The sequence below is a fragment of the Suricata suricatta genome, chromosome 16 (genome assembly GCF_006229205.1).
Source record: "Suricata suricatta isolate VVHF042 chromosome 16, meerkat_22Aug2017_6uvM2_HiC, whole genome shotgun sequence".
NCBI classification, from domain to species: domain Eukaryota; kingdom Metazoa; phylum Chordata; class Mammalia; order Carnivora; family Herpestidae; genus Suricata; species Suricata suricatta.
Window position 1 is genome coordinate 16,433,874 of NC_043715.1, and position 26,005 is coordinate 16,459,878.

Consider the following 26,005-nt stretch of genomic DNA (forward strand, 5'->3'; position numbering starts at 1 on the left):
GAATGGAGGTAGACAATTCGGACATCATTCAGGGAGCTCTGGCCTGAAGAAGCAGAAATGGTTTCCTAATAAAACCCAAATCTTCACTTGGATGGGTGTATGAAAAAGAAATTAAGGCTCATTCAAATAGAAAGAATGGGCTTTTGAGACACCTCACTGAAAAATGATGCGAAGGTCGGCAAAGAAAGACAGGTTACTAATGTCTGGGAGATTTCTCTCCACGCCTGATGGAGAATCTCAAACCTGCTGAAGTTCAGGGAAGCATTATTATTAACCGGAGGTGACGGAGCTTTTCAAAACCCTTTTATTTCCAAAGTGTTTTTCTCTGCTAGAGTTAGAGATAAATGGCATTTTTGCCCTTTTTGGTTCGTGTCTGGCTGTTAAATGCGGAGGGCACCTCGAGTGCAGATTGGAGAGAGGGTAGGGAGGGGATGAGGGGAGTATCATGTGTGATTTTCACTGGAGAAAAAAACGGGAAAATTTAAACTGGTCAAGTGCCGAAAATGCTGCAGGGGACGCAGGCAGGTTGGCAGTTTAGGGACAAAGGCTAAGACAGACACTATGGTTAACCCCTGGTAGGGGTGACAGTTCGGGAGTCCTAAACAAAATGCACACCTGTGTGGCCCTGGGTCGGGGACCGCGGTCGCCGGGCCCCAGCTCCGGGTGGCAGGGCCGGGGCACCCGCCGCAGCATCTTTCAGAGCGTCTTTAAATAGCAACCTGAGGAAGGCGGCCGCCTTCCTTCACCCCTGCAGGCGCGGAAATAGAACAAAGGCGGCAGGAAAAATGGCCGGAGTATGTGCAAAGGCAGCAGGCTGCTGCTTGTGGGAGAGGCGATGGGGGGCTTTGTCCTTAAAAGGTGATTACAATCCCAGCTTTCATACGGTCCTCCGCGACCTCGCGTGGGGAAAGGGCTCCACCTGGCCGCCCGGGGCTCTCCCCTGCAAGCGCCCCGCTGAGGGCGCCCAGTCCCGCTCCCTGCCTGCGCCTAACGCCTCCCACGTGCGATGAGTGCCTGCAAAAGGCTCACTCCTGCGGTTTACTGAGTGTTTATCATGGTTCAGTCACCGTGCTGAGCCCCTCGCGCACAGTATCTCATTTAATCCTATGAGACAGGTGTTGTTAGGTCCAGTTTAAAATTAGGGAAAGGGGATGTAGAGCAGTTTCAGTGACTTGCTCCGGGACACAGCCAGAGTTCAAACCTGCGTCAGGGCTGACTCTGCAAACCTTGCTTTTAAATGTGCAGTTACTAGGAAATCCAATATGCAAGAGGAAGAGATGGAGAAAATCTGACTTTTTCCCTGCCCCATCACACTTGTTTATTTGGATGGAGCCTGGGGAGGGGGGAGGGGAGCCGTAAGTGGGCTGCTGGCTGACCATAAGGTCCAGGTCTCCTTTGGAGCGCACCGCATCACCCCAGGCAAGCGCGGAGCGCACAGCTTCAGGTCCAGCTGGAACCGCCCCGGGGGAAGGACAGGACACTCTCTTGAGGGCATCCACTCAACGGAATTCTAGGCACTGTGCAAGGTGCCTCAGGAACCAAAGGCCAGAGAAGACTAGTCTCCGACACACCAGAGGTCCTGGTGGCGTTTCCATCTCGTACTAATATGTACACAGTGTGAACTAGACCAGAAAGAAGAATCCCGGCTGCGCACACCAAAATACGGCCGCGAGGCCCCGAGGCTGCCGTGCGCGCGCCGTCGTCCCGGCGCGGGGACGCCCCGCCCTTGCCGCACGTTACAGTTCCCTGCAGAAGGTTTAACATGCCTGGGACCTACCTGCACCCAAGGCTCAGATTCACAGCGGTTAGGACTAAAGACTTTAAATTTTTTTGTAATTTATTTTTATGATTTTTATGCTCTCCAGGTGACTCTAATAAACAGCCAGGATGCAGTCGTGTGGGAGGTCAGGAAAAAACACTGGGTGGGAGACGAGATGTTACACCATGGTTTCAAAAGTAACAACTCTGCCTGGGAAAAATCTACGTGCAAGTTTAACAAGGGTGACGTGATTTGGACATAACCTATTACACTTCTTGGAATTTTCTTAACGATCAACAATCAGGTTTCTATTTTCCAAAGGCAATAGGGTCAAAATCATTTTAAGATCTTATTTTTAGGAGCGCCTGGGTGGCTCAGTCGATTAAGCATTTGACGCTTGATTTCGGCTCAGGTCATGATAGCGGAGCCATGAGACGGAGCCCTGCCTCAGGCTCTGTGCTGAGCACGGAGCCTGCTTACGATTCTCTCTCCCTCTACCAGCGGCCGTGCTCGCTCGCTCGCTCTCAAAAAAAGAGATTTTATTTTTAAGTAATCTCTACACCCAACGTGGGGCTTGAACCCACAACCCTGAAATCAAGGGTCATATGCTCCACCAACTGAGCCAGCTAGGCACCTCAAAATCATTTCTGATCCACAAATTGGCCCTGCATTTTCCCCCAAAATATGTAAAAAAATTTATTCTTAAACACGTGTATGTGAAGTGTGATTCTGAAGACAGAGAAGGATAAAACAAACGCGGCCGCCTCCGTTGCTAGGCGAGCTGGGGTTAGGCAGGAGCCTCTGCCCGGAGGGGAGGGGTTAGGGGGCACGTGCGTTAGAACTTTGAACAGATATATATACATATACGCGCGCGCACACACACACACACACACGCCCGTACACATACACTGCTATATATATAGCACATGGAGTGTATCTATGGTGTGTGTGTGTCAAGAAGCCAAGTTGTGAAATGCAGAAGGTTCTGGCGGAACATCCATATGTATCCTGTCACTGCCTCTGCTCTCCCTCTCCCAGCTGATTTGGGGACAGCACGTCTACAGCCCAACTGCCATGAAAACTTGAGGCGTTTCTAAGTAAAGGAGGGTGAAATTCCCTCCCAAAGAAACTTGCTTGGACAACTTCTGCTCCTGGGAAACTTGAATCCCGGAGGAGCTTGGAAATCCCAGAATCTCCAGTTGCAGATCTAGGAAATCTATTTTAATCATAAAGGCAGGTACAAAGAAATTTAAGAGACGTGTTCCATGCCTCTTAGAGAAAAGGTTTCGTGCACTGTCTCAACAAACATTCATTAAGCACTTATTTTGTGCAAAGCCATGTGTGAGATTTGGGGGATATAAAAGTGAATGGAATGAGTAGTCAAATTCACACAGACCGAGGGAATGGTGATTGTGAGGGAAAAGGGAGAGTTAGTGTTTAATCGGCACAGAGATGAAAAGGGTTCTGTGGACGGGCTGCATAGTAATATGAATATACTTAACGCTACTGAACTGTACATTTAAAAATCGTTAACACGAGGGGCACCTGATCCCAGAGTTGTGGGATTGAGCCCCATGTTGGGCTCCACACTAGGCGTGGAACCTGCTTAGGATTCTCTCTCTTTCCCCCACATGCTCTCTTTCTAAAAATAGAAAAATTTAAAAAACTTAAATGGTTAAGATGGTAAATTTTGTCTTATGTACCTTTTACAACAATTAAAAAAAAAGTGGCTGATATGTTCAGGGGCTCACAGTCCTCTGATGGCATCAGACATGGAGAAATCATCACACTATCTACTCTAGTCCACGGCTGACATGTAAAGCACTGTTGAGCCTGGAGAAGTGAGGACTGATTTTATCCGAGAAATCAGGAAAGGCTTTTCACAAAGAAGGTAAAATGTAAGTAGAGTCCTAAAGGATGAATAAAAGCTACTCAGATGAACAGGTGAGGGGAAAAGAAGGCATTTGTGGCGTAAGAAATAGTAGAGACTCGTGTGCCTGGGTGGCTCAGTCAGGCTTTGACTGTTGATTTTGGCTCAGGTCAGGCTCCGTGCTGACAGCACGGAAGCCTGCTTGGGATTCTCTTTCCCTCTCTCTCTGCCCTTTCCCTGCTCATGCACTTTGCCTCTCAAAATAACTAAATAAACATTTAAAAAGAAATAGTAGATACCAAGATGTCTGCAAGCAGCAGGCTGCAGATTGTCTGGGGCCAGCATGAGGCTCCAGGGCACTGGAGGGCCGGTACAGAGGAGACAGAGAAGTCAGGGAGGGTCCAGATTACGTCTGTGTGTCTTCAGCTCCTGGGCCAGAGTGAAAATGTCCGCTGAGGACTGGACTTCAGCGGATTTGCATTTCAGAAAATCTCTCTCTGCAGTTCCCTCACCACGCTGGCTGCACGAATACCTGTCAACTCTGGAGAAGTAGAGACTGGAGGAAAGTGGAGTGGGTAAGGGAGCAGAAGTCCCAGGAAGGCAAGTTTGTCCCGATAGGCCTGTAACAGTTTCCCTTTCTCAACTATCATCTCAGGCCAGTTGTAATTAGTTCTGCCACAACAGCCAAGCTGGCAACAAGGCAGCCTGGGTGTGCACTCGGTTGTCCCTCGTACTGGCTGTGTGACCCGTGCATCTAAATGTAAACATTCTGGACCTCAGTCCTCTTATCTGTAAATAGAGTTACTAAGCATATTTATCTCACAGGGGTTGTTAGGAGGATCCTGGGAGATCACGAACGTGAAGAAACTGGTGCGTTGCCTGTCGTACAATAAGCCCTTAATAAATGTTCTACTATTATTTAATACTAAACCTCAGAGAACATACAATTTATTCAGGGCAGATCTGCTAAGAGCAAACAAACCATGGGGCAGTGAGCAATGAGCTGGAACAGACTCAGAGCATCAATCCTAACTCATTTCACATCACCCCAAGGAGGGTATGGTCACAACTCCTCCCCTTCAGGGGATGAAGCAAAGAGAAGTGGGTTTTCCAACCCAGAAGCCCATCTGATTACCAGAGGAAGAAATGATCCCGACCAGGCTGCAGGGCAGAAGGAAAGTCCCAGGACTCCTACTCCCCAGCCTAGCAGCCCTGAAGGTGTTTGGTCTGCTCCCTGTTTTCAGTTGTGTGTACATTAGGGGAAGTTGCTGGATGGCGTAATCCATGGTTGGCCTGATCTTTTGGCAAAGGATAGTGGAACATGTGGTAGGGTAAAAGGAAGCCAGCGCCATTTCCTGTCTCTGCTCTGTGACGAGTTCACGCTGGCAGGTCATGGGAGGTCAGGGCACCTGGCTCCAAGGCCAGCCCTGAACACGGTCCTCTCGCTGTTCCACCCTTATACAGGGCAGACAGTAAGAAGCTGTCAGGAGGTAGTCTGGGCTGTTTTCCTTTTGGGTATCGGGTTTCCAGGATCTGAAGCAGCTTTCTGTTGGCCATGATTTGTGCAGAAAATGCCCAAGTGATTTGGTCTCTGAGGGCTTCAGATGACAGTCACTGGGCCTTTAGTCCTGCCTGTGCTGCGTGTTTACCTACTACTGCTTTGCCAGTTACTAGTTGTTGAAGAAGTTACTTATCTTCTCTCTCAGTTTCCTCATGTGTAAAATGGGGATACTAATGAGACCTAAATGGATAATGAAGATTAAGTGAATTAGTTAATGTAAAGCACTTAGATGTAAGTGCTATCATATAGTAAACGCTCAATGTATTTTTATGGAGTTTCAGGATTGCAACTACCATATAAACTAAGAGAAGGTAATATTTTCATTTGTTTAGAATTTTATAGAGAGTAGTTTACTCTTTTGGAAAATCAAGTGCTACAATGTATTTTTGAGCTGCTCACATGGTATCTGTGTGATTTTGCATTTGTAGGTGTTACAGTCATGATGACTCTACATATAAGAGCAACCAAATAATAGTCCATTGTACCTTAGAGTTGGCCTAGACATTTATATTTAAAATATATGTTATTTTTGGAGCACCTGGGTGGCTCAGTTAGGCATCCGGCTTTACCTCAGGTTATGATCTCATGGTTTGTGGGTTTGAGCCCCATGTCAGGCTCTGTGCTGACAGCTAGCTCAGAGCCTGGAGCCTGCTTTGGATTCTGTGCCCCCCCTGCCCCTCCCCTGCTCACACTCTGTCTCTCAAAAATGAATAAATGTTAAAAAAAAATTAAAATATACATGTAGGTTAAGAAGCTACAAATTTCATTTCAGGAGAATATAGGGGAAATACCAAAATATTTGGCATAATCATTTGTTATAATAAAAGTGTGTTGGGTCTGATAAAGAGAAAGGGAGCTGACAGTAGATATTCCCAAATCTGGTGCTTTAACTTGTGTTCCCTCTATGACGTCACCTAAGATACCCTGGAGAATAAGACAAACCTTGTTCCAGGTGAATGAGTGAATTAAGTAAAAGGAAGAGGGGGAGATGCTATCTTTTTATTAGCACTTGGCCAACGCAAGCGACCAGGAGCAACTGGAAATGAGTGCTAGTTCTTCCTGGCATTGGCTTTGGAAATTTGTAACCACTGTGTCTTCATGAACTTTATTTCCTCATTCATAAAATGAGACAGTTGGATTATTTCCCAAAGTATGTTCCATGGAACATTATTATTACTTGGCATGCTTATGATGAAAAAAGGGTTCCTTGGTAAATGAGGCGAGGAAATTGTTAGTTTTCTTTGCTGCAGGCCTCCTCAGACTCTTTAATAGGTTAACATGTACCTAATCACCAAGAGAAAAACATACAGTCATATGCAGCATTTTCCAAACTTATTTGACCATGAAGACTTCATGTCAGAGGAACAACTCATAAATAAATAAGCCAAAGAAAAATTTTTGTGAAATAAAATTAAGTAGTCTCTAAGTCCTTTTCCACCTCTAACAGTCTAAAATTCTGAGTTTGTGGGTGCGTAGGTAGCTCAGGTGGTTAGGCATCTGACTCTTGGTTTCAGCTCAGGTCATGATCTCGCGGTATGTGAGTTCAAGCCCCATGTCTGGCTCTGCACTGACGGTGTGGAGTCTGCTTGGGATTCTCTCTCTTTCCCTCTCTCTCTGCCCGTCCCCTGCTTATGCTCTCTCTCTCAAAATAAATAAACATATATGTGTGTGTGTGTGTGTATATGTGTATGTATGTGTATATACATGCATATGTATATGTATGTATGTATATAAATTCTGAGTTTGAATGACAATACTTTCTTCTTGGCCATTTTAGATCAGGATAAGAAGAGTGAGGGGGTGGGTGCCTGGCTGGCTCAGTCAGAGGTACACGTGACTCCTGATCTTGGGACTGTGAATTTGAGCCTCACACTAGGAGTAGAGATTACATACAAAAAAATAAAAATAAAAAAGGATAAGAAGGTAAGAAATAGGCTATCCTACAGAAAATAAAGTAGCGTGCCTGAGGCAGAAGAGGAAGACAAACCAAGTTCTAACATATGTAGATCTATGTAAATGATGGTGCAGAAGAGGCAGAAAGGGAGCAGTGTTAAATGTCAGGGCTTCCAAACTGTCATGTGTGTTATCACTAGAAAAGGGTGCACACTGGTATTTTAGCAGTCGCAGGAAGGTACTGCGTTGTAATCTTTTTGGCTTTATTTCTCAAACTTGTCACTACTGTCACAGGATTTGGCCAAGTTACTGCTGAGGAAATCTATGGGACCACTGCTACTCCTAGGCACTGACCCCAGCTCCCTGCTCACAGAAGGGCTCAGTGGAAGCTGAAAGTGGTTTCATGCCACACAGCATTCCCACATGCTCTACCTGGTCCAGCTAATGAGGATGGGCATCTGACCCTATCTGGAACATTAAGTTTCTTCCCTGGAATTTTTGCATTTGGGGCCAGGGAGGGAATCTGTGAGTGTTAGATGTAAGAGCGGGTGACTTTCAGCGGTCATTCTGCTGCCGCAGGAGGAAAGCTGGATGCGAATGCGAAAGAACAAAGATGAGACACAGGAGACGCAGAGACAAGATACGGAGCATTTCAATTCCTGATTCTAGGAGTTACGGAGAGCCAGTGCCACCCACATTTTCCTACAACATGACTATTCAGCCCTTCTTTGGATCTCACAGGGTAAAAGTTCTCTGCGTAAGCTAGTTTCTGTTGCTTAAAGAAACGGACTAGGTTTCTATTGCTTAAAACCAAAAGAGTTCTGACTACAGTTACATAAGTCCTCCATACGGCCTCCATACCTACTTTCTCCATCTAGAAGGGGGGAGAATGGAAGCTGCCATCTGAAAGCTGGTGGACTAAACACACGCACACACCACCACTCTTTCCCAGAACCCCACTGAAAGGACAACAAAAGGAGCAAAAATGGCATTAAGGTATCAGAATAAAAAGCACTAATAAGGCAATAGCAACAAAAATTTTGATGCTAGACAGCAGTTGGATGAATTCTAGGGTCCTAATCCCGATTTCCCCACCAGGTTAATATGTTGTACACCTGTTGCACTTATATAATCATTAAGTCTCTCCTTTCTCTCTCAGGAGTGTCTTGGTATGGATAATAAATTGATTCGCTAAACCCAGAAGCAAGCCTAATGCACAACAGAAACAGTTCAGGAGTTGATGGGTCAGTCACACCTCTTAAAGTGGAGGTGAACAGATGCCCTGGTTGGAAGTTTGTCTGAGTACAGCTAGGTGGCCTGATGCCTTCCATTCTGTGTACCCAGGTGACTGCCTTTCCCCAACCACAGCAGAAGCTTGGAGTTTACCCTTTAGACCTTTAGAGGATCCAACCAAAGAGACTCTGGATAGACAGACATCAGTACCGATAAGGATGAGGCTACTATGTTGAAAACAGAGAGTAAGTAAAAATCTACATACGAAATGGTGAGATTGCCATCCTCCTCCTTCCATCATCTTCCAGAACCCTGGCAGCTGGGCTTACACCCTCTAGGTAGGAAATTCTTCTCTGACCAGCCCCAAAGAAAACAACTTCAGAAGAGCCTTGAAGTCTACCAGTGAAAGCAAGTCTCCTGATGAAATGACTGGCCGCACCATCACCTCCTATGAAGTCCACCAGTCCGTAAGTACTGCCCATGCACACAAAGCATCACTAACTTTTAAGTGCTGTGTTCTTAAATCGTGCAGTGGTCTTAGAAAGTACCTAGTCCACACAAGAGCAAGGGAATGAGAGGTTATAGGAAACATGTCTCTCAGAAGGTGCCACTTGGTAGGTTTGAACCTTCTGAGATTTATAAACATTTAGCATGAGGGATAAATTGGTCACAGGTTCACAGAAAAGTAACAAATGTAAACCTGAGACATAACTTCAGAGAAAGCCGAAATTCATACAAGAAAGGAAATGTAATCATAGTACATAATATGGCTCTGCTGTGGATAATAGTTACAGTCATGGTAACAAAAACACTAAATGTTGATATAGCAAAAACTGTAATGTATGGAAAATGGGGGAGGAGAATGCATATATTTGGGGCATATTAATAAAAATAACTAATACATATTGACCTTTCAGAACATATACATTCTAAATGCCTTATATAAATAAGGTCATTTAATTAAAAAATTAAAAAAAATTTTTTTTGATGTTTATTTTTGAGAGAACTCAAGTCAGGGAGGGGCAGAGACAGAGGGAGACACAGAACCTGAAGTAGGCCTCAGGCTCTGAGGTGTCAGCACAGAGCCCAAAGCGGGGCTTGAACTCATGAGTGGTGAGATCATGACTTCAGCTATTTAACCGACCGAGCTACCTAGGTACCCCCTGGTCATTTAATTTTAAAAACAACCCTATGTACTATGATTATCCTCATAGGATATCAGGAAATCAAGGCATAGAGAGGTCAACTAACTTGTGCAGGGCCTCACTGCAAGTAAGTTGTAAAGCGGGGATTCAGCACAGAGCCTGACACAGAGCTCAAACTCACGGGCAGTGAGATCATGACCTAAACCAAAGTTGGATGCCTAACTGACTGAGCCACCCAGGTGCCCCTAGTTTTGAGCATCTGACTCTTGGTTTTGGCTCAGGTCATGATCCCAGGGTTATGGTATTGAGCCCTGCATCAGGCTCTGCACTGAGCATGGAGCCTGCTTAAAAGTCTCTCTCTCTCTTTCTCTCTCTCTCTCTCACTCTCTCTCTCTCTGCCCCTCTTCCCTGGCTTGTGGACAGTCTCTCTAACAAAAAAGAAAAAGAAAGAAAGTAAGAGAAAAGAAAGAAAAGAAAGAAAGAAAGAAGGAAAGAAAGAGGGAAGGGGGAAGGGAAGGGGGTAGGGAAGGGGGTAGGGAAAGGGAGGGAAGGGGAGGGAAGGGGAGGGAAGGGAAGGGAAGGGAAGGGAAGGGAAGGGAAGGGAAGGGAAGGGAAGGGAAGGGAGAAGTTAGGGTGCCTGGATGGTGCAGTCGGTTAAGCATCCAACTTCATGATCTCAGGGCTCGTGAGTCTGAGCCCCGCATTGAGCTCTGTGCTGACAGCTCAGAGCCTGGAGCCTGCTTCAGATTCTGTGTTTCTTTTGCTTTCTGCCCCTCCCCCACTGGCACCGTCTCTCTCAAAATAAATAAGCATTAAAAAAAGGAATATGGAAGTAAACACTTAAAGAAACAGCTAATCAAGTTGAAAACAGTTGCTGATGGGAAGAGAGAATGGAGGGCAAAAGGGGGTGGGGCCACGGATCTTTGAATTAAGCTTTGTAAAACTAAGAATAACATTGTTGGATATAAAAATCCCAGTTAAAAAGCAAACACATTACCAATAAAAAGACAAGTAGCCCAGTGAAAAAAATTGGCAAAGATTCTGAATAGACATTTCTCCAAAGCGGATATTCAAATGGCTGATAAACTCATGAAACAATGCTCAACATCTTTAGCCATCACGGAAATGCAAATTTATACGACACCACTTCATACTCACTAGGGTGGCGATAATACTAGCATATGACAGCCAATAACAAGTACTAACGAGAATGCGGAGCACTTGGGACCCTCAGACACTGCTGCTGAGAATGAGAGATGATGCCGCTGGAAAATAGTCTGGTTCCTGAAAAAGTTAAATGTAACATTACCACATTCCAGTCCTAGGCACACACCCTCGGGAATGAAAGCAGACATTTGCCCGAAAACGTGCACACAGATGTTCACAGCAACATCATTTAAAACAGCCATAGTGGAAATAACCCGAATGTCCGTCAACTGTGAACAGATAAACAGGCATGGTGTATTCATACAATGGAATATTATTCCTCCATAAAAGGTTATGAAATCCCAACGTAGGCTACAATACGAGATGAATCTTGACTGCATTATGCTAACTGAAAGGAGCCGGACACAAAAGGCCACATATTATGTGATTCCTTTTGTATGAAATGTTTAGAAAAGGCAACTCCACACACAATAGGTAGATTTGTGGTGGCCAGGAGTTGGGGAAAGCAGGAAATGGCAGATAATGACTGTCTTGGCTATAAGGCTTCTTTTGCGGGGTAATGAAAATGCCCTGGAATTAGACAGTGGTGGTGTTGGAACAATTTTAAAATACTAAAAAGTCTGAAATGCACACTTTAAAAGGGTAAATTTCATAGATATTAATTATATCTCCATTTAAGAAATTAAATGAGATAAAAAAAAATACGAGGCAAGGGGTAGTGGGGCTCTTACGCTATCAGTGAACACAGCACTCGTTTACCGGCCTGTAGATCAGCAGCAGCGGCCCTGCGGGGGTGCCTTCATCTGCCTGCACCCGGCCTTACCCTTCTCCTGTTCACCTCCCCTCGGCTTGGCTCTGACCGCAGCCTGGCACACTCCTCGCCTGACACCTTCTAGCCCTGCGCTCTCAGATGCTGGCTCCGATCCTGGGACACACACACCCCGAAAAATGCCCCGGATACTCTCCAGGGTTACCTAGCTATAAACCCTCTGTAACTCTGTGGTGTATGGGTATGATTTCTGAATTACTATCCCATATACAAATCTTGTGTTTGACAGATGGTAGAGATCCTAGGAAAAACAGGCATTCATTAATGACTAAACGTTTGATTGTTACTGTGTGGGAACGAACATTTGAGAAGTTGTGCTTCTGGTCTGACTGGGTCTTAGAAAGGAAAAGATAGCAAATTATGTTGGGCTTTAACAGAGTAAGTCAAGCTTCTGAATATATATAACAGGTGTAAAAAATCACCACGGTTTTTCTGGCAACCCCTTGCCACACAGAAGTGATGAGAACTTTGCTATTTACAGAAAAAGTAGATAGCTGAACGGGAAATAGAACTTGGTACAAGTCTTGATTAACTAAAATGTTACTTTAAATATTCTCACCATGGCAAAGAAACTGATAATAGCTTAATGGATATTTTCATCAACTACTGGTGTAATTATTTGCTCTAAAATAATCTATTTTATTTTATTTTATATTTTTAAGTAAACTCTACATCCAATATGGGGCTTGAATTTACATCCTTGAGATCAAGAGTTGCATCTACCGACTGCACCAGCCAGGCTCCCCTATTTGCTCTTTCTTTAAAAAGTCAGTTGGGGGGGCGCCTGGGTGGCTCAGTTGGTTAAGCATCCGACTTTCGCTCAGGTCATGATCTCACAGTTCGTGGGTTCAAGCCCCGCATCAGGCTCTGTGCTGATAGCTCAGAGCCTGGAGCCTGCTTCCGATTCTGTGTCTCCCTCTCTCTCTGGCCCTCCCCTGCTCATGCTGTCTCTCTCTCAAAAAAAAAAAAATAAATAAAACATTAAAAAAAGAAAAGTCAGTTGGGGCGTCTGGGTGGCTCCGTTGGTTGAGCGTCAGCTTCAGCTCAGGTCATGATCTTATGGTTTGTGGGTTCAGGCCCCGCATTGGGCTCTGTGCTGACAGCTAGCTCAGAGCATGGAGCCTGCTTCCGATTCTGTATCTCCCTCCCTCTCTGACCCTCCCCTGCTCGTGCTGTCTCTGACTCTCAAAAATAAAATAAAAAGCAAAAAAAAAAAAAAAAAAGTCAGTGGCCCAGGGGTGCCTGGGTGGCTCAGTTGGTTGAGCATATGACTTCAGCATAGGTAATGATGTCATGGTTCGTGAGTTTGAGCCCCACGTTGGGCTCTTTGCTGTCAGCATGGAGCCAGCTTTGGATCCTCTGTCCCTGCCTCTCTCTGCACCTCTCCTGCTCATGCTTTCTCTCAAAAATACAGTTAGGGAATGGAAGAGCCAGGGAGAGGATAGGCTAATCTCTGAGGGTCTTCCTTTCGTCCTCTGTAAAATGTGGACAACACCTACCCCTCCGTGTTCCTGATACAATCAACTGAGATAATCCAGTGGTGTACCTAGCTCAGTGTCTGTTTTATGAAACAGACAGCATTGCTATTATGATTATTTTGTGGTACTATACCCACGGCTTCATAGTGATACAAAAGAAAGGAAGAGGACGATAGTGTTGGAGGTCAAATCATGTCCAGACATATGTTAAGTCATTTGGTTTAATAACTACAGAGCATCTAGGTTCTTTTTTTTTTTTTTTTAAGTTTTATTTATTTATTCTGAGAGAGAGAGGGTACGAGCAGGGGAGTGAACGAGAAAGAGAATCACAAGCAGGCTCCTCACTGTCAGTGCGGAGCCTGATGCAGGGCTTGAACTTACCAACTGTGAGATCATGACCTGAGCTGAAATCCAGAATCAGATGCTTAACCAACTGAGCCACCCAGGTGCCCCCAAATTGCCTAGGTTCTTATACTTTTCTAGTCGAGTTGGTATCCATGAGGAGGAACAAGGTGGCATATGTAGTCATGGGATCCTTGCACAGAGCTGGACGGCCGGATTCCGCATAATACGGTCTATCTTCCAAAATCTGAGAAGACCAGTGGTGTGAGCCTGGCATGTAAAGTGTAAGGTTCTAAAAGTTCCAGTCATGAAATAATTGCCTATTTATTCAGAGAAAATATAAAATTACCTTTGGTGGATTTTAAAAAAATCATTCAAAACCCCAGCAAATCTAAGGGTAAGATAGCAGTAGTGGTGGAGGCGGCGGTGATGGTAGTGGGAATAGTAGTAACAATACCACCACCACCACCAATGATGAGTAGTGACCATCATCACTGTCAGCTTCTGTATTTTCAACCCTTTACCCTTTGACGAGCTTCACAGGTTTTCCCATCTAATTCTTGCCACACCCGTGTCAGGGGGATGGGACTATGTGCAAATGAGGTTCAGGGGTGTTAAGAGATTTGTACCAAGTTCAATAGTCCAAAGGATTATTCTATGCTCCTCTTTATTCTGTCTAGTCAAGTGTCAGAATTAAGTTCTTTCAAGGTAAGCACATCAGAAACACTGCTTTTCTTGTCTTCGTGAGGGTAGAGTATGTGGTACAGACATTTAGAGCAGGAAAAAAAAAGGAAGAGTGTGACAGAGAAGAAATATCCTAAACAGAACAGTCTTCTTTTTTTCTTTTAATTTTTTAAAGTTTATTTATTTTGAGATAGAGAGAAAGAGAAAGAGGGAGAGAGAATGAGTGGAGGAGGGGCAGAGAGAGAGGGAGAAAGAATCCCAAGCAGGGTCTGCACTGTCAGCACAGAGCCTGACGTGGGGCTTGAACTCACAAACCATGAGATCATGACCTGATCAAGAATAGGCCACTTAACCGACTGAGCCACCCAGGAGTCCCCAGAACAGGTTTCTTACGATGTGGCAGTGACGAACTGGTGGAGAAGCATACAGACGAAAGAGAAAGAACTATGGAATCCTAGGGGTCTACGTGGGTTGAAGTGAGTGTTTCCTCCCCAAAAAGATACAATGAGGTCCTAACCCCATGACCCCAGGACCTCAGAATGTGACCTTATTAGGAAAATGGTCATTGTGAGGTGACTAGTTAAGGTCATACTAGAGTAGGGGCTCCCTAATCTACCATGACTGGCGTCCTGAGAAGTGGGGAGCCATGTGAGGACAGAGACACACAGAGAGAATGCACCAAACAACAAGGGCAGAGACTGGAGCGACATGGCCGCGAGCCAATGAACGCCGAAGCTGCCCACAAGGACCAGGAGCGAGAAGCAGGGAAGAACCTCCCTGCAGGTTTCAGAGGGCGCACGGCCCTGTCGACGCTTTGGTTTTGGACTTCTAAGTCTCCAGAACTATGAGACAGTCAAGTTCTGTTGCTAGTGGTACTGTGTTACGCAGACCCAGGAAACTACTATGGAGCCCAAGAGGATCCCGTCTTCTAAGAATGAAATGGAGCACAGCAACTATATTTCTGAGAAAAGAAGGAAGTGTTTTAAGGGAAGAGACCATTTATAAACCTATGACTTATTTGAAAGTCCCTTTAAGCCTCTGTCTCTCTCGACACTGTAAACATTGTCCAACAAATGCTGAATTCTTTACCTCTTTTTTAATATGTTTTTATTTATTTTTGATACAGAGAGAGACAGAGCATGAGAGGGGGAGGGGCAGAGAGAGAAGGAGACACAGAACGGGAAGCAGGCTCCAGGCTCCAAACTAACTGTCTGCACAGAGCCCAACGCGGGGCTCGAACCCACAAATGCGAGATCTGACCTGAGCCGAAGCCGGAGGCTTAACCGACTGAGCCACCCAGGCGCCCCTCTTTACTTCTTTTTTAAGCTTATTTATTTTGAGAGAGAAAGAGAGAGTGAGCAGGGGAGAGGAAGAGAGGAAGAGAGAGAGAGAGAGAGAGAGAGAGAGAGAGAGAGAGAGAGAATCCCAAGCAGATCTACATTATCAGCACTGAGCCCAATGTGGGACTTGAACTCATGAACCATGAGATCATGACCTGAGCAGAAACCAAGAGTTAGATGCTTAACCATCTGAGCCACCCAGGCGCCCCTAACAAATGCTGAATTCTTATTAAATGTCTTTAATGAAAAATATCAATACTCTAAACACCAAGCCCTGGCCATTGGCAGATAATCAACAGAACTGCTGCCTTGATCAACTGGCTACAGCTCTATGCTCCCACGAAGGGAAGAGTCTCTTTAATTTCAGTCCTGGAAGCGCACTCTCTCCCCAGCACTTTTTCATAGTTTACAGGGGAATAATTATTACCTGGATCCCAGTCATGTTTACATGAATGTTCTTTTCATTTACTCTTCACACAGAGCCTCCGGTCTGTTAAAAGGAGCAATGTGTGAAACTGGCTCTGGGAAGGAACTGGGCCCGTTTACTGTACACAGAGCACCAAAACCACACCAAATGTTGCCAAAATAACTTTCAAGATAGAACAAAACCAGTAAAAGAAAAGAACGTTTCCATTCAGCTTGCCCGTTTACTTAGAATTTGCCATTTGTGCTGTGTCAGAGATTGAATGTCATTCCCTCCTCGGGTTTGTGGTCCGGACAGAGAGCAAACAAGCTGAACCCGGGATGCACGCACTCAGTCTTTCAGATGGACCACGGGGAACTGCTGTCACCCAAAAAGCATGACATCATACAGGAGCCATTTCTTTTTTTTGAGCCAGGGTTTGCTTTCTGTCTGACAAAGAAGTGGGAGGGTAACCTTTGGCTGCACAAACGTTTGTGAAGCCAGTCTCATTATGTTATCAGGAAGAGGCTTCTGTCATCAGAGTCCAGCTCTGGACTCAAAGAAGGAATCAAAAGTCATTCCTGGGTGGAGACCTGGGTTTGGCTCAGAACCTGACTCAGCCATCCGTTAATCCCAAACTCTGCCTCCAGAAGATGTTTCCAGGGTTTGCTTATTTTTAAAGACAGTATTAACACTTGTTTATCATCTTGGGGCACCTGGGTGGCTCAGATGGAAGAGCACGTGACTCTTGATCTTGGGGCTGTGAGTTCAAGCCCCATGCTGAATGTAGAGATTACTAAAGAAAAAAAAAAAGATTTATCATCTTGAAGGAATGAGTTCTTAAGGCTACTACTTATCTCCCACTAGACAGAATATTAGATTAGGTTTTTGTCACCTAAAATTAGTGATTAGAAGAAAGAAAAGCCATGCTCCAAGAACTACCTTTTAATATTAAAAAGCAAGGGAGAATGGAGCTCCTGTGTGGCTCACTCGGTTGAGTGTCTGACTCTCGATTTCGGCCCAAGTCACGACCTCACGGTTGGGAGATGGAGCCTGGCGCAGGGCTCTGTGCTGACCATGGGGAGCGTGCCTGGGATTCTCCCTCTCTGCCTGTTCCTTGCTCACGCATGTTCAGTCTCCCCCTCTCACTTGCAAAATAAACAAACATTACAAATAAAAATGCAAGGGAGAAAATTTCATTATAAAATGCTGCCATGTTTATAGTCACTGTAAACCCAAATGCAAAGTTTTCACGTACCTCACAGTTCTTAGAAGTCAGCTTTCTGTAAACCATGTAGAAGACTGTCTTAGTAGTTATCTCAATAAATCCAGAACTACAGTCAGTTCCGAAGTAGTCATTCTTTTTTTCTAAGATCAACTTTTTTTCCCCTATTATATACAGCCAATTCTTATTATTCATAGTAGTTATATTCTGTAAAGTTACCATGAACAATGAATTAGTGGAGACTGCAACATTGCTCCTAGAGGAAATATAGGTTTAGCTTTCTGAGAGCCTCTGGTCATTCTGGTATTTTTATTTTTATTTATTTTTTCATGTTTTATTTATTTTTGAGAGAGACAGAGTGCAAGCAGAGGAGGAGCACAGAGAGAGGGATACAGGATCCCAAGCAGGATCCGCACTATCAGCACAGAGCCCCATGTGGGGCTGGAACTCACAAACCGTGAGATCGTGACCTGAGCCAAAATCAAGAGCTGGACGCTTAATTGAGCCACCCAGGTGCCTCCTTCTTCTTGTTTAAAGCAAGCGTGTATCTTGCTTGGTTGAAGGTTCAGGCAGAGATTCAGGCAGACAGATTCTGGGAATCCTTTCTCTGGGTCTATCCATTCCAGGATGTCCCCTCTCTGTCCGGAAACTGCAGCGTCCCCAGACCCAATGTTCTGGTTCCCAGGCTAGAAAGACTGTGACATCTCCACCAGCGCCCCTCCTGCACTGCATTTGCTCCCAGATAGACTTTCTCCTAAGTTGAAAGCCAAGAAAACGAAAACTTACTCATACAATCCCTGTCCACTGAGCGTGGACTCCCCATAAGAATGTGACTGCTCTCCAGTGTCTCAAGGTAGCCGCTTACTGTGTTATGTCCAGAATTTACAGTTCCATCCGAAGGAGGGCCAGTCTCCTACGCTATTACTGAGCCCCAATTATTCATTATTGTCTTTGGAATGAATTTATGAAAATGGATATTCTAAACGTTTACAGTACTTAAACAAGTCACTGTGCAAAGACCTGGGAAGGTCTGGAGAGTCAGGCTTAGACACGATTTTTCATTCTGCTGCTCAGCTTACCCTCCGCATGTGGAGGAGGGCTGTTCTGAACCCCGAAGCCAATGGAAGGCGCATATCTAAACACACCTTCCCCCCTTAGTACCCCTAGTAAATTTAACCTTTAGCAAGGGTAAGGTAGAATCGGTTAAATGGGAGTTCCTTCTGGCTTCTCCTAGGCTTCAGGCTATAATGACCATAAATGAACAGTTAACATATATGGCCATGGCCATAAGGCCAAAAGAAAGCTAAGCAGAGAAAGTAAGTTTTTCAATAAGAGAGTGTATGTAGTACCTCTCTCCAGTGTGGATATTATATTGACTGCACAAAACTCTGGCTACTTTGTTTTAATGTTTATTGATTTTTGAGAGAGAGACAGAGACAGAGCACAAGGCAGCAGGGGCAGAGGGAGAGGGAGACACAGAAACCAAAGCAGGCTCCAGGCTCCGAGCTGTCAGCAGAGCCAGACACAGGGCTCGAACTCATGAACCATGTAAACATGGCCTGAGTCAAAGTTGGACACTTAACCAATTGAGCCACCCAGGCGCCCCACATTCTGGCTACTTTTAAATGAGAAAGGGGTAAAAGCTACCTCTTGAGTCAGGGTAGTGATGTCTTCCCTCTCTGATTCGAATCTCTTCCGATCTTCTGAACATCCCCCTCTTCCTGGAACCCCTCCCCGCTTTCTAAGTGGCCAGAGCCACAGAGGCCCTTAGTGGCTCACCGAGCAGCAAGAGAAAACTCATGGAACCCTGGGATTCTGTTTTGGCACTCTATAACTTGAAAAATAGTGATTAGAAGAGACACACACACACACACACACAACTTCACCAACAAAGTGGCACTTTGTTTTCAGCTGTTCCTGGGGGCTAAACAGCAGAAAAGGTAAATCCTAGATTGAAAGCTTTGTGGTTATCTCCGTTTCTCATTAAAGTGCCCCTGATTATAATCACACCCACGATTACGAGATTTAACACACCTGGTCTTAAGGATGCACCAGGAAGAGGAATCATCCGTTCATCTTGTCCCGTTTCCTTTTCTTTAGTCACTGAGTAAGCACAATTTATAAACGTCTGTGAGTGCAGAATAGAGCTGGCTTGGAGATAGGAGAGAGGTTTTCCATTCACATGGCTTTTTCTGTTTTTTTTTTTAGTGTTTATTTATTTAATTTAAAAAAATATTTATATATTTTGAAAGACAGAGAGACAGAGTGTCAGCAGGGGAAGGCATCGAGAGAGGGAGACACAGAATCCAAAGCAGGTTCCAGCTGTCAGCCCAGATCCCAACTTGAGCCCGACTCGAGGCTCAAACTCATAAACTGTGAGATCATGACCTGAGTTGAAGTTGGCAGCTTAACCGACTGAGCCACCCAGGCACCCCTCACATGGCCTTTTGAAAGTGACAATCATTTTCCACGGTCACGAATTATTTTAGCACCGGTGAGACCAGGAGTGTTGCTTTCATTGGCTAAACACAGATGTGAGAAATCTGGGTAAGGTTTCTATTTCTTCTCTCACTTTAGGAACCACACACACACACACACACACACACACACACCCCTTCTCTCTCAGGGTGTGTGTGCACTTGTAGAGGCTTTTTTTTTTGCTATTTTAGTAAAAGTTCATTTTAATTAATAGAAAATACCTATTCCAGTTTCAGTTGTTATACCCAAAGTTGCTATCAAAAAAAATTTTTTTAAATAATCACTTAATCCTGTTTTGACTAAAACAATTGAAACTGTGGCCTAAAAAAATATTTAGCACCATTTGCTCATAGGCCTTTCAGTATTTGTTCTTAAAGCTTCTGGAACTTTGCTGCCTGCAAAGTACAGGAATTACTGAGCACCACGAGGAGGGCTCTCCGGGACGACCAGTGAGAAGAAAGCAATCGTCCTAAAAGGAGTCCATGTACGTTCAGCCCGGTAACTGGAGGTCAGGATCCCCTCTCCTCCAGCTCAGGAGGGACGTGCTTCTGAGCACTGACGGATGAAGAGTCAGACTGTTAGTTGCTGTTAGAATTATAGCTAATAACAGTAAACCTCTGACACAGATGCTACTGGTCCTTAATATCCTGTGATTTTAGGAAATTCTGTAAACGGTTTGGATTTAATTCAATTTATTCAGAAATTGAACCTATTTAATAAGATTCACCACTCTGCCAGAGTATCTTCTGGTTTAGTATCCTTATAAAACACATGTAATACATGCAGGTAAATCATAGTCTTAAAGTATACTTAAAATACTGCATTATTCAAACCAAAACCTATTTTAACAAAATGCCTATAATTAAAAGTAGCTGATGAAACGAAATCCAAAGTTATGACAAGCGAGACTCACTCTAAGCTATGTTGCTTGGAGAACTTTAAAAAGCATGTGCCCTGGGGCGCCTGGGTGGCTCATTTGGTTGGGCCTCTGACTCTTGGTTTCAGCTCAGGTCATGATCCCAGGGTCTTGGGATCAAGACCTGAATCGAGCTCTATATTGGGCTTAAGATTCTTTCTCTCTCCCTCTCCCCCACTTGCACTCTCTCCAATAAAAATAAAAATAAAAACATAAAAATAAAAAGCATGTGACCTTAAAGCCATTCAAGTACAGGTAAGGTATACCCTCTCCTCATTTTTTACCAAAGGATTCCAATCAAGGATGGTCCAGAAATTAGCATTTCTAAATATTTCAGAAAAGCCCATAGAAATATTAAAAAGACTTTTAAGACTGTCTCTCTGTCCTTCTGTAACCGTGAGCAGTAGCGCTCATCAAAATTTCCTAATAGTGCAAAGACAAAGGCAAGTCACACACTCGCTCAGATGTTGGAAGAATGCGGGGGGTGGTGACTGCTGGGTCATCCTTAGCCAGAGCTTCTCCAGGCTTTCAGCTGTAAGCTGATCACCAGTGTGAGTCAGGTGGACTTCGGTGAGAGAACAGTGTTTGGTGGTCAGGGTCTCTTTTGTACATTTCTTCCTAAATGGAATGCACAACATATTAGGGAGTAGGGGCGTGACACAGGAAGGTGACTCTTTCCAGCTCAGAAGGAGTGGAGCTGATGAAGCCCACAGAATCCTCCAGCTGTAGAGAGCAGCAAATGCGCTCATCTAGAATTGACCCTGGGGACCATGGGAACGGTTTCCTGCACAGCTCCAAGAGCTCTGGATAGAAATTCAGGGGATCCAATGGCCCTTAGACAAAATGAATGGGAATAGGCACAGCAGCAAGAGCTCCCACCCAGTGTATTCTAAACTTATTTCTCTGTGTGATGTACCGCAGAGAGACTGTTGATAACTAGGCTCCCATCACTGTGGCAGATCCCTACCCATATGTCCCACAGCTCACTCCCAGAGTCACTGATGTACGACCTATAGCCTGGGGTGAGACCTCAAGAGAATACAAAGAAGTTCGTCAGTGATGTGAGGATGGGTGACAGCATGCCTCCATTAAAAAAATTTTTTTTAAATGTTTATTTATTTTTGAGAGATAGAGACAGAGACAGAGAGGGGAGGGGAAGAGAGAGAGGGAGACACAGAATCGGAAGCAGGCTCCAGGTTCTGAGCTGTCAGCACAGACCCTATGCAAAGCTTGAACCCACTAACTGCAAGATCATGACCTGAGCCGAAGTTGGATGCTTACTCGACTGAGCCACCCAGGTGCCCCAGCATGCCTCCATTTTTGAGCAGCTTTGGAAGAGAAGTCAGTGAATCTCAGGAAATACACCTCCATTTGACAGAGACTCTTTATGGTAAGCTGAGGAGATCATTTCTGCTTGAACCTATAGAACACCTTCTGAGCAACAATATCGCTATAATCACGAGACAAAAGGTTGATCCGATGGTTCTGGAGCCCCAGAGGCCACAAAAGTGCCTCTACAATGCTGGCCGCTCAAGTATGCAACAGTGACGTGGTCCTGGTCAACACTGCAACCAAGACCGAGGAGCCCAAGGCAACCATTTGTTAAAACCTCAGGGTCGGACCTTCCCAAATCTCGTACTCATCACAGCTGGAGGCTGGAAGCCTGGGTAAAAGCACCACTATCTCAGGATTTCCAACCACACCCACAGAGTCTTGGAAGAAGATGCGCAGTCTCTCTTAGGTGAAAAATTTGCCTGACAACTTCCATGAGCAAATTGCCGGAGAAACCTGGCGTGCCGGGAAACGCAGATAGGCCGAACACGGGCACGGCTCGCAGCCTCACCTGAACTCACCCCTCCCTCATTTTGTGGAGGTGACCTCGGAGCAGCGTGGCTGCGTCTTATCCCCTGCAGCCCAGCACAGCAGCAGCTTGGAGCAGCCGGCCACAAGGGCAGCCAGGCACAACATACGGTCCCCTGCAAGGACAGCGCCGGCCAGACGCGCAGCGCGTAGTGGTGAGTGCCCACGTGTGCTGGTTGCCACGGCCCACTTACACGGTTGTACAGACTTATTTTAATAGTGTTGTGATTCATAGTTTATGCTAAAATTTTATTTTGAAATAATTTAGATTTACAGACAAGTTGCAAAGCCAGCACAGAGAACTGCTGTATGCTTCTCACTCAGTTTCCCCTGTTGTTAAGAACGTACATATCAATGGTGTATTTGTCAAAGGTTTTGTAGATCTCGAGGATGGGCGAAAAACACTTAACTCCCGCTTGAATAACAGATTCTCATCAAGGGCAGTTTGTACCCAACAGCAATTTATTTAATTAATCTGCGTTATTGAGTTGTGATGTGTGTCCCCCTCCCCCCCATCAAGGCCCTAGATAATGACTAGGGGACAACTGAGGAGTCCATGCTTGCACAAAAATGGTGTCAAGAACTTGATACGGCAAAATTCTATCATGGAGAAAGCCTGCGGCTCTGACAGTTAAATACTGATGTGCCAGCCACCGACGAGCACTGTGGACGCCAGGAAGTGAATTATTAATGTAAACTCTCTCTATAACGTCAACTGGGAGTGAGTTTCCATTAAAACCAAGCAGCAAATTAATTTAGAGGTCACTCCTTCTTAGCACACTTATGGATATGTTTTTTCTTGCCGTATTGGCCACACCCTGGGGAGAAATCCAACCAAACCCACTTGGAGAAGGAAAAAAGTTTAATCTCGTGGACTGAATTCACAGCTAGAGAGGAGACATTTTAAAGGAGATCCCTTGGTAATTTGGTGTGGAGAGGGAAATGAGTCAGGGAGACAAGCCGCCGAAGCTCAGGCTACACGGGCAGGCCCAGCGAGCTCCTGTGAGCCCACCGGAGCTGGCCGCTCCGAGAACACCGACACTCCGAGCCACAATCTACAAACTTGGGCTCTGGTTCTCCTTCAGCAGTGAGGGTGCAGTCTACCTACTATTTCAGAGGAAATAGGGACTCCTATTAAAGATGCAAACAATATAGCTTTCCTGCTGCAAAATAAAATCTATGCTGATGGACACACCTGCATGAGTCCGCCCAGGGAAAAGGTCTGAGGCCTCTCGTGGTGAAAGGAAGACTGATGAGCAGAAAAAACCAAATAGGTGGGGAAGCTTGACTTACCTCAGTAGCTTTCTGACTGAGGCCCCGAAACAGTAGCACAATCACGTGGATGGCAGCTCTGCGCACTTGAACTTCATGGTCTGTTTTAGCCACAGCAATCAGGCAAGCTGTTACCTAGGAGGGTAAGAGGAAAAGTCAATAAAATTCAGGATTGCACAATTACCTAAAGCTTTTCAACTATGTCCCACTTTCTACACATTCACCCTGAACAATCTGGCTTAGAGAGGGATGAACAGTTTCCTCATTTTTAATAAAGAGAGAGATCTAGTGGTGGAGATCTCGATTTAGTCTGGCTTTTCTGGAAAAGGGCAAAATCTTGTTTGGACTTCAGGAGGAAGATTAGGGAGTCAGAAGGGATCTGTGTATAAAACACAGGTATGGTCAAATTCAGTATTTCCTCAAAAGTAGGAAGAAATGTTACTTGTTGCCCTTTGCGGATGCTAAATCAAAGGAAGGAAAGATGGTCCAAAACACAGTGGCTTCTAGGGAGTGAGGACCATGGGGATTTAGCTAAGCAGGCTTCAGAGTTCAAGGCCCAGCATGAATCGGAATGTACCGTTGATGAAAGTTACAGCCCAGGGATAGAGAAATACATAAATATTCTAACAATCTTCTTCTGCATGTCCGGTGTCCTGGTCCTGCAAATCTAGCATGCCCTACCATGTGAGCCCGCCGGGGCCAATTTCAGTCTCGCTGGACTCCTTCATGTGCATGATAGGTCTTTCTGTGCTCATTTACTTTAAAATATAGCTCTATAACCGAAAAGACTAGAAATTATTAGCCCAACATGGTGCCAAATATATAGCTAATAATTACAGGTTGTAAAATAAGAACTTTTCTAGACCCTGTTACCATCCTGCCTCCATTCCACTCCTAGTAAGAACAAAACTATTTTAAAACCTCAATAAAGAGATACTCCTAAAAACAATGGCAAAAAACCTTTCTGAGGCATTCATGCAAAATTTAAAAATCAAAAACAAAGATTTTGAAAGTGTGACCAATGGAACAACAATCGAAGGTAAGTTTCAATTATTCAGTTAGCTTCTCACATACTTTGTTATTTCGTTTACTGTGCGAGTGTATTTCTTGGTCAACCATGGAAGGATTTCTAACCATGATAAAAAAAAATTGCCAGATTGTGTGTTTGGAAACATGTATAAATACATATTATGTTTAAAGAAAGGTTTTTAAAAAGGTTTAAAAAAAAGAATACAGGCACAAACGAGGAAATAGGCTTGTGCAGAAATTTTAACTATGCAGGTTGTATTTTTCACAGCTTTCAAACAGTTGGGCATAGTTCAAAGTGTCTAATTAATCAGCGATGGCAGAGAGATTAGAAGAAGTAGCTTGTTCTTAAATATAATTGCATCTGTGATGTACTGGCACCTCATCAAGTTGTACATCTATTAGACAAACTTGCATCTTGCAAGTGAAGGGAAATCCCGGGAAATCTCAACTCTTTGGAGGCTGTTTTTGAGTAAGATCCAGCAAACGGTTTCTGCTTTCGACCTGGACACCCTGACCCAAGGCCATCAGTGGCTTCCATGCCCGTGGCATTAACGGTAGAAGCAATTCAGTCTCAGGAGGAATTCCTTGGGTGACCTCCAAATAGGTAACAATATAATAGCTACCTCCACTTGCAGGGTTAGTATTTACAAGGTAAGAGCTGAAATCAGAGAGACAAGTTAGAGCGAGGTCTGAGTCCTTCCTGACACAAGGAGGTTTAGCCTATTCAGTCTAGTAACTAAAGTACAAAAACCAGCCTGGGGCCTCATAACGTGCAGATGCTCCCAAGTCTTTTGCCTGCCTCCCTCTGGGTTTAGTTTGGGGTCCACGTTTCCACGTTTGGTGGATCAAGGCTTCCCGGCCCAGAGCCCCCCTGGTATCCAGGTTTCCCACCTCTGTGCTCCCACACTATGCTGGGCACGCCATGCCTCAGCTCTCAGTGAGTCCAGCTCTGGGTGTCGGGCATCAATCCCACAATCAGGAGAGAAAGAAGAATCCTGGCTGGAAAAGGGCCTGCCCGCAAGGCCAGTGCTGTAATCCTGGTGCCACTGTAAGGCACGGCTGAGGGAAGAGCTGGTTATGACGAGGTTTGCTGAGAACAGCTGGAATGGCCTCCTGCTTGCGACAGACTGTTATTTATGCACGGGACAGGACCCAGTCCATCTGCGATCAGCCAGCCAGGAGGATCAGGAAGAGGCCCATGAAAGGAAGAGTGTTCACAAACCTTCTTCAACACCTCTGTCACAAAGGCCAAATTCTATGAAACATATGATGGTCAATTATGTGAAATGTTTTTTTTAATGTTTTGTTTATTTCTGAAAGAGAGAGAGACCGCATGAACAGGAGAGGGTCAGAGAGAGAGGGAGATACAGAATCTGAAGATGGGCTCCAGGCTCTGAGCTGTCAGCACACAGCCCGACGTTGGGTTTGAACCCACAAACCTTGAGATCATGACCTTAGCTGAAGTTGGATGCTTAACCAACTGAGCCACCCAGGCGCCCCTGAAATGCTTTTTTTTCGAAG

The 26,005-nt window shown here is 45.0% G+C and overlaps 1 protein-coding gene and 1 pseudogene across 1 annotated transcript in view; both read right to left on the reverse strand.

Moving 5' to 3' along the window:
* Positions 1-26,005, reverse strand: part of TANGO6 (transport and golgi organization 6 homolog) — a 189,381-nt gene that overhangs the window by 11,352 nt on the left and 152,024 nt on the right. Inside the window, exon 17 of the mRNA XM_029925765.1 lies at positions 23,477-23,590. Coding sequence (XP_029781625.1) covers positions 23,477-23,590 — 114 coding nt within the window. The remainder of the gene's footprint in view (positions 1-23,476; positions 23,591-26,005) is intronic.
* LOC115280879 lies at positions 20,963-22,187 on the reverse strand (annotated as a pseudogene).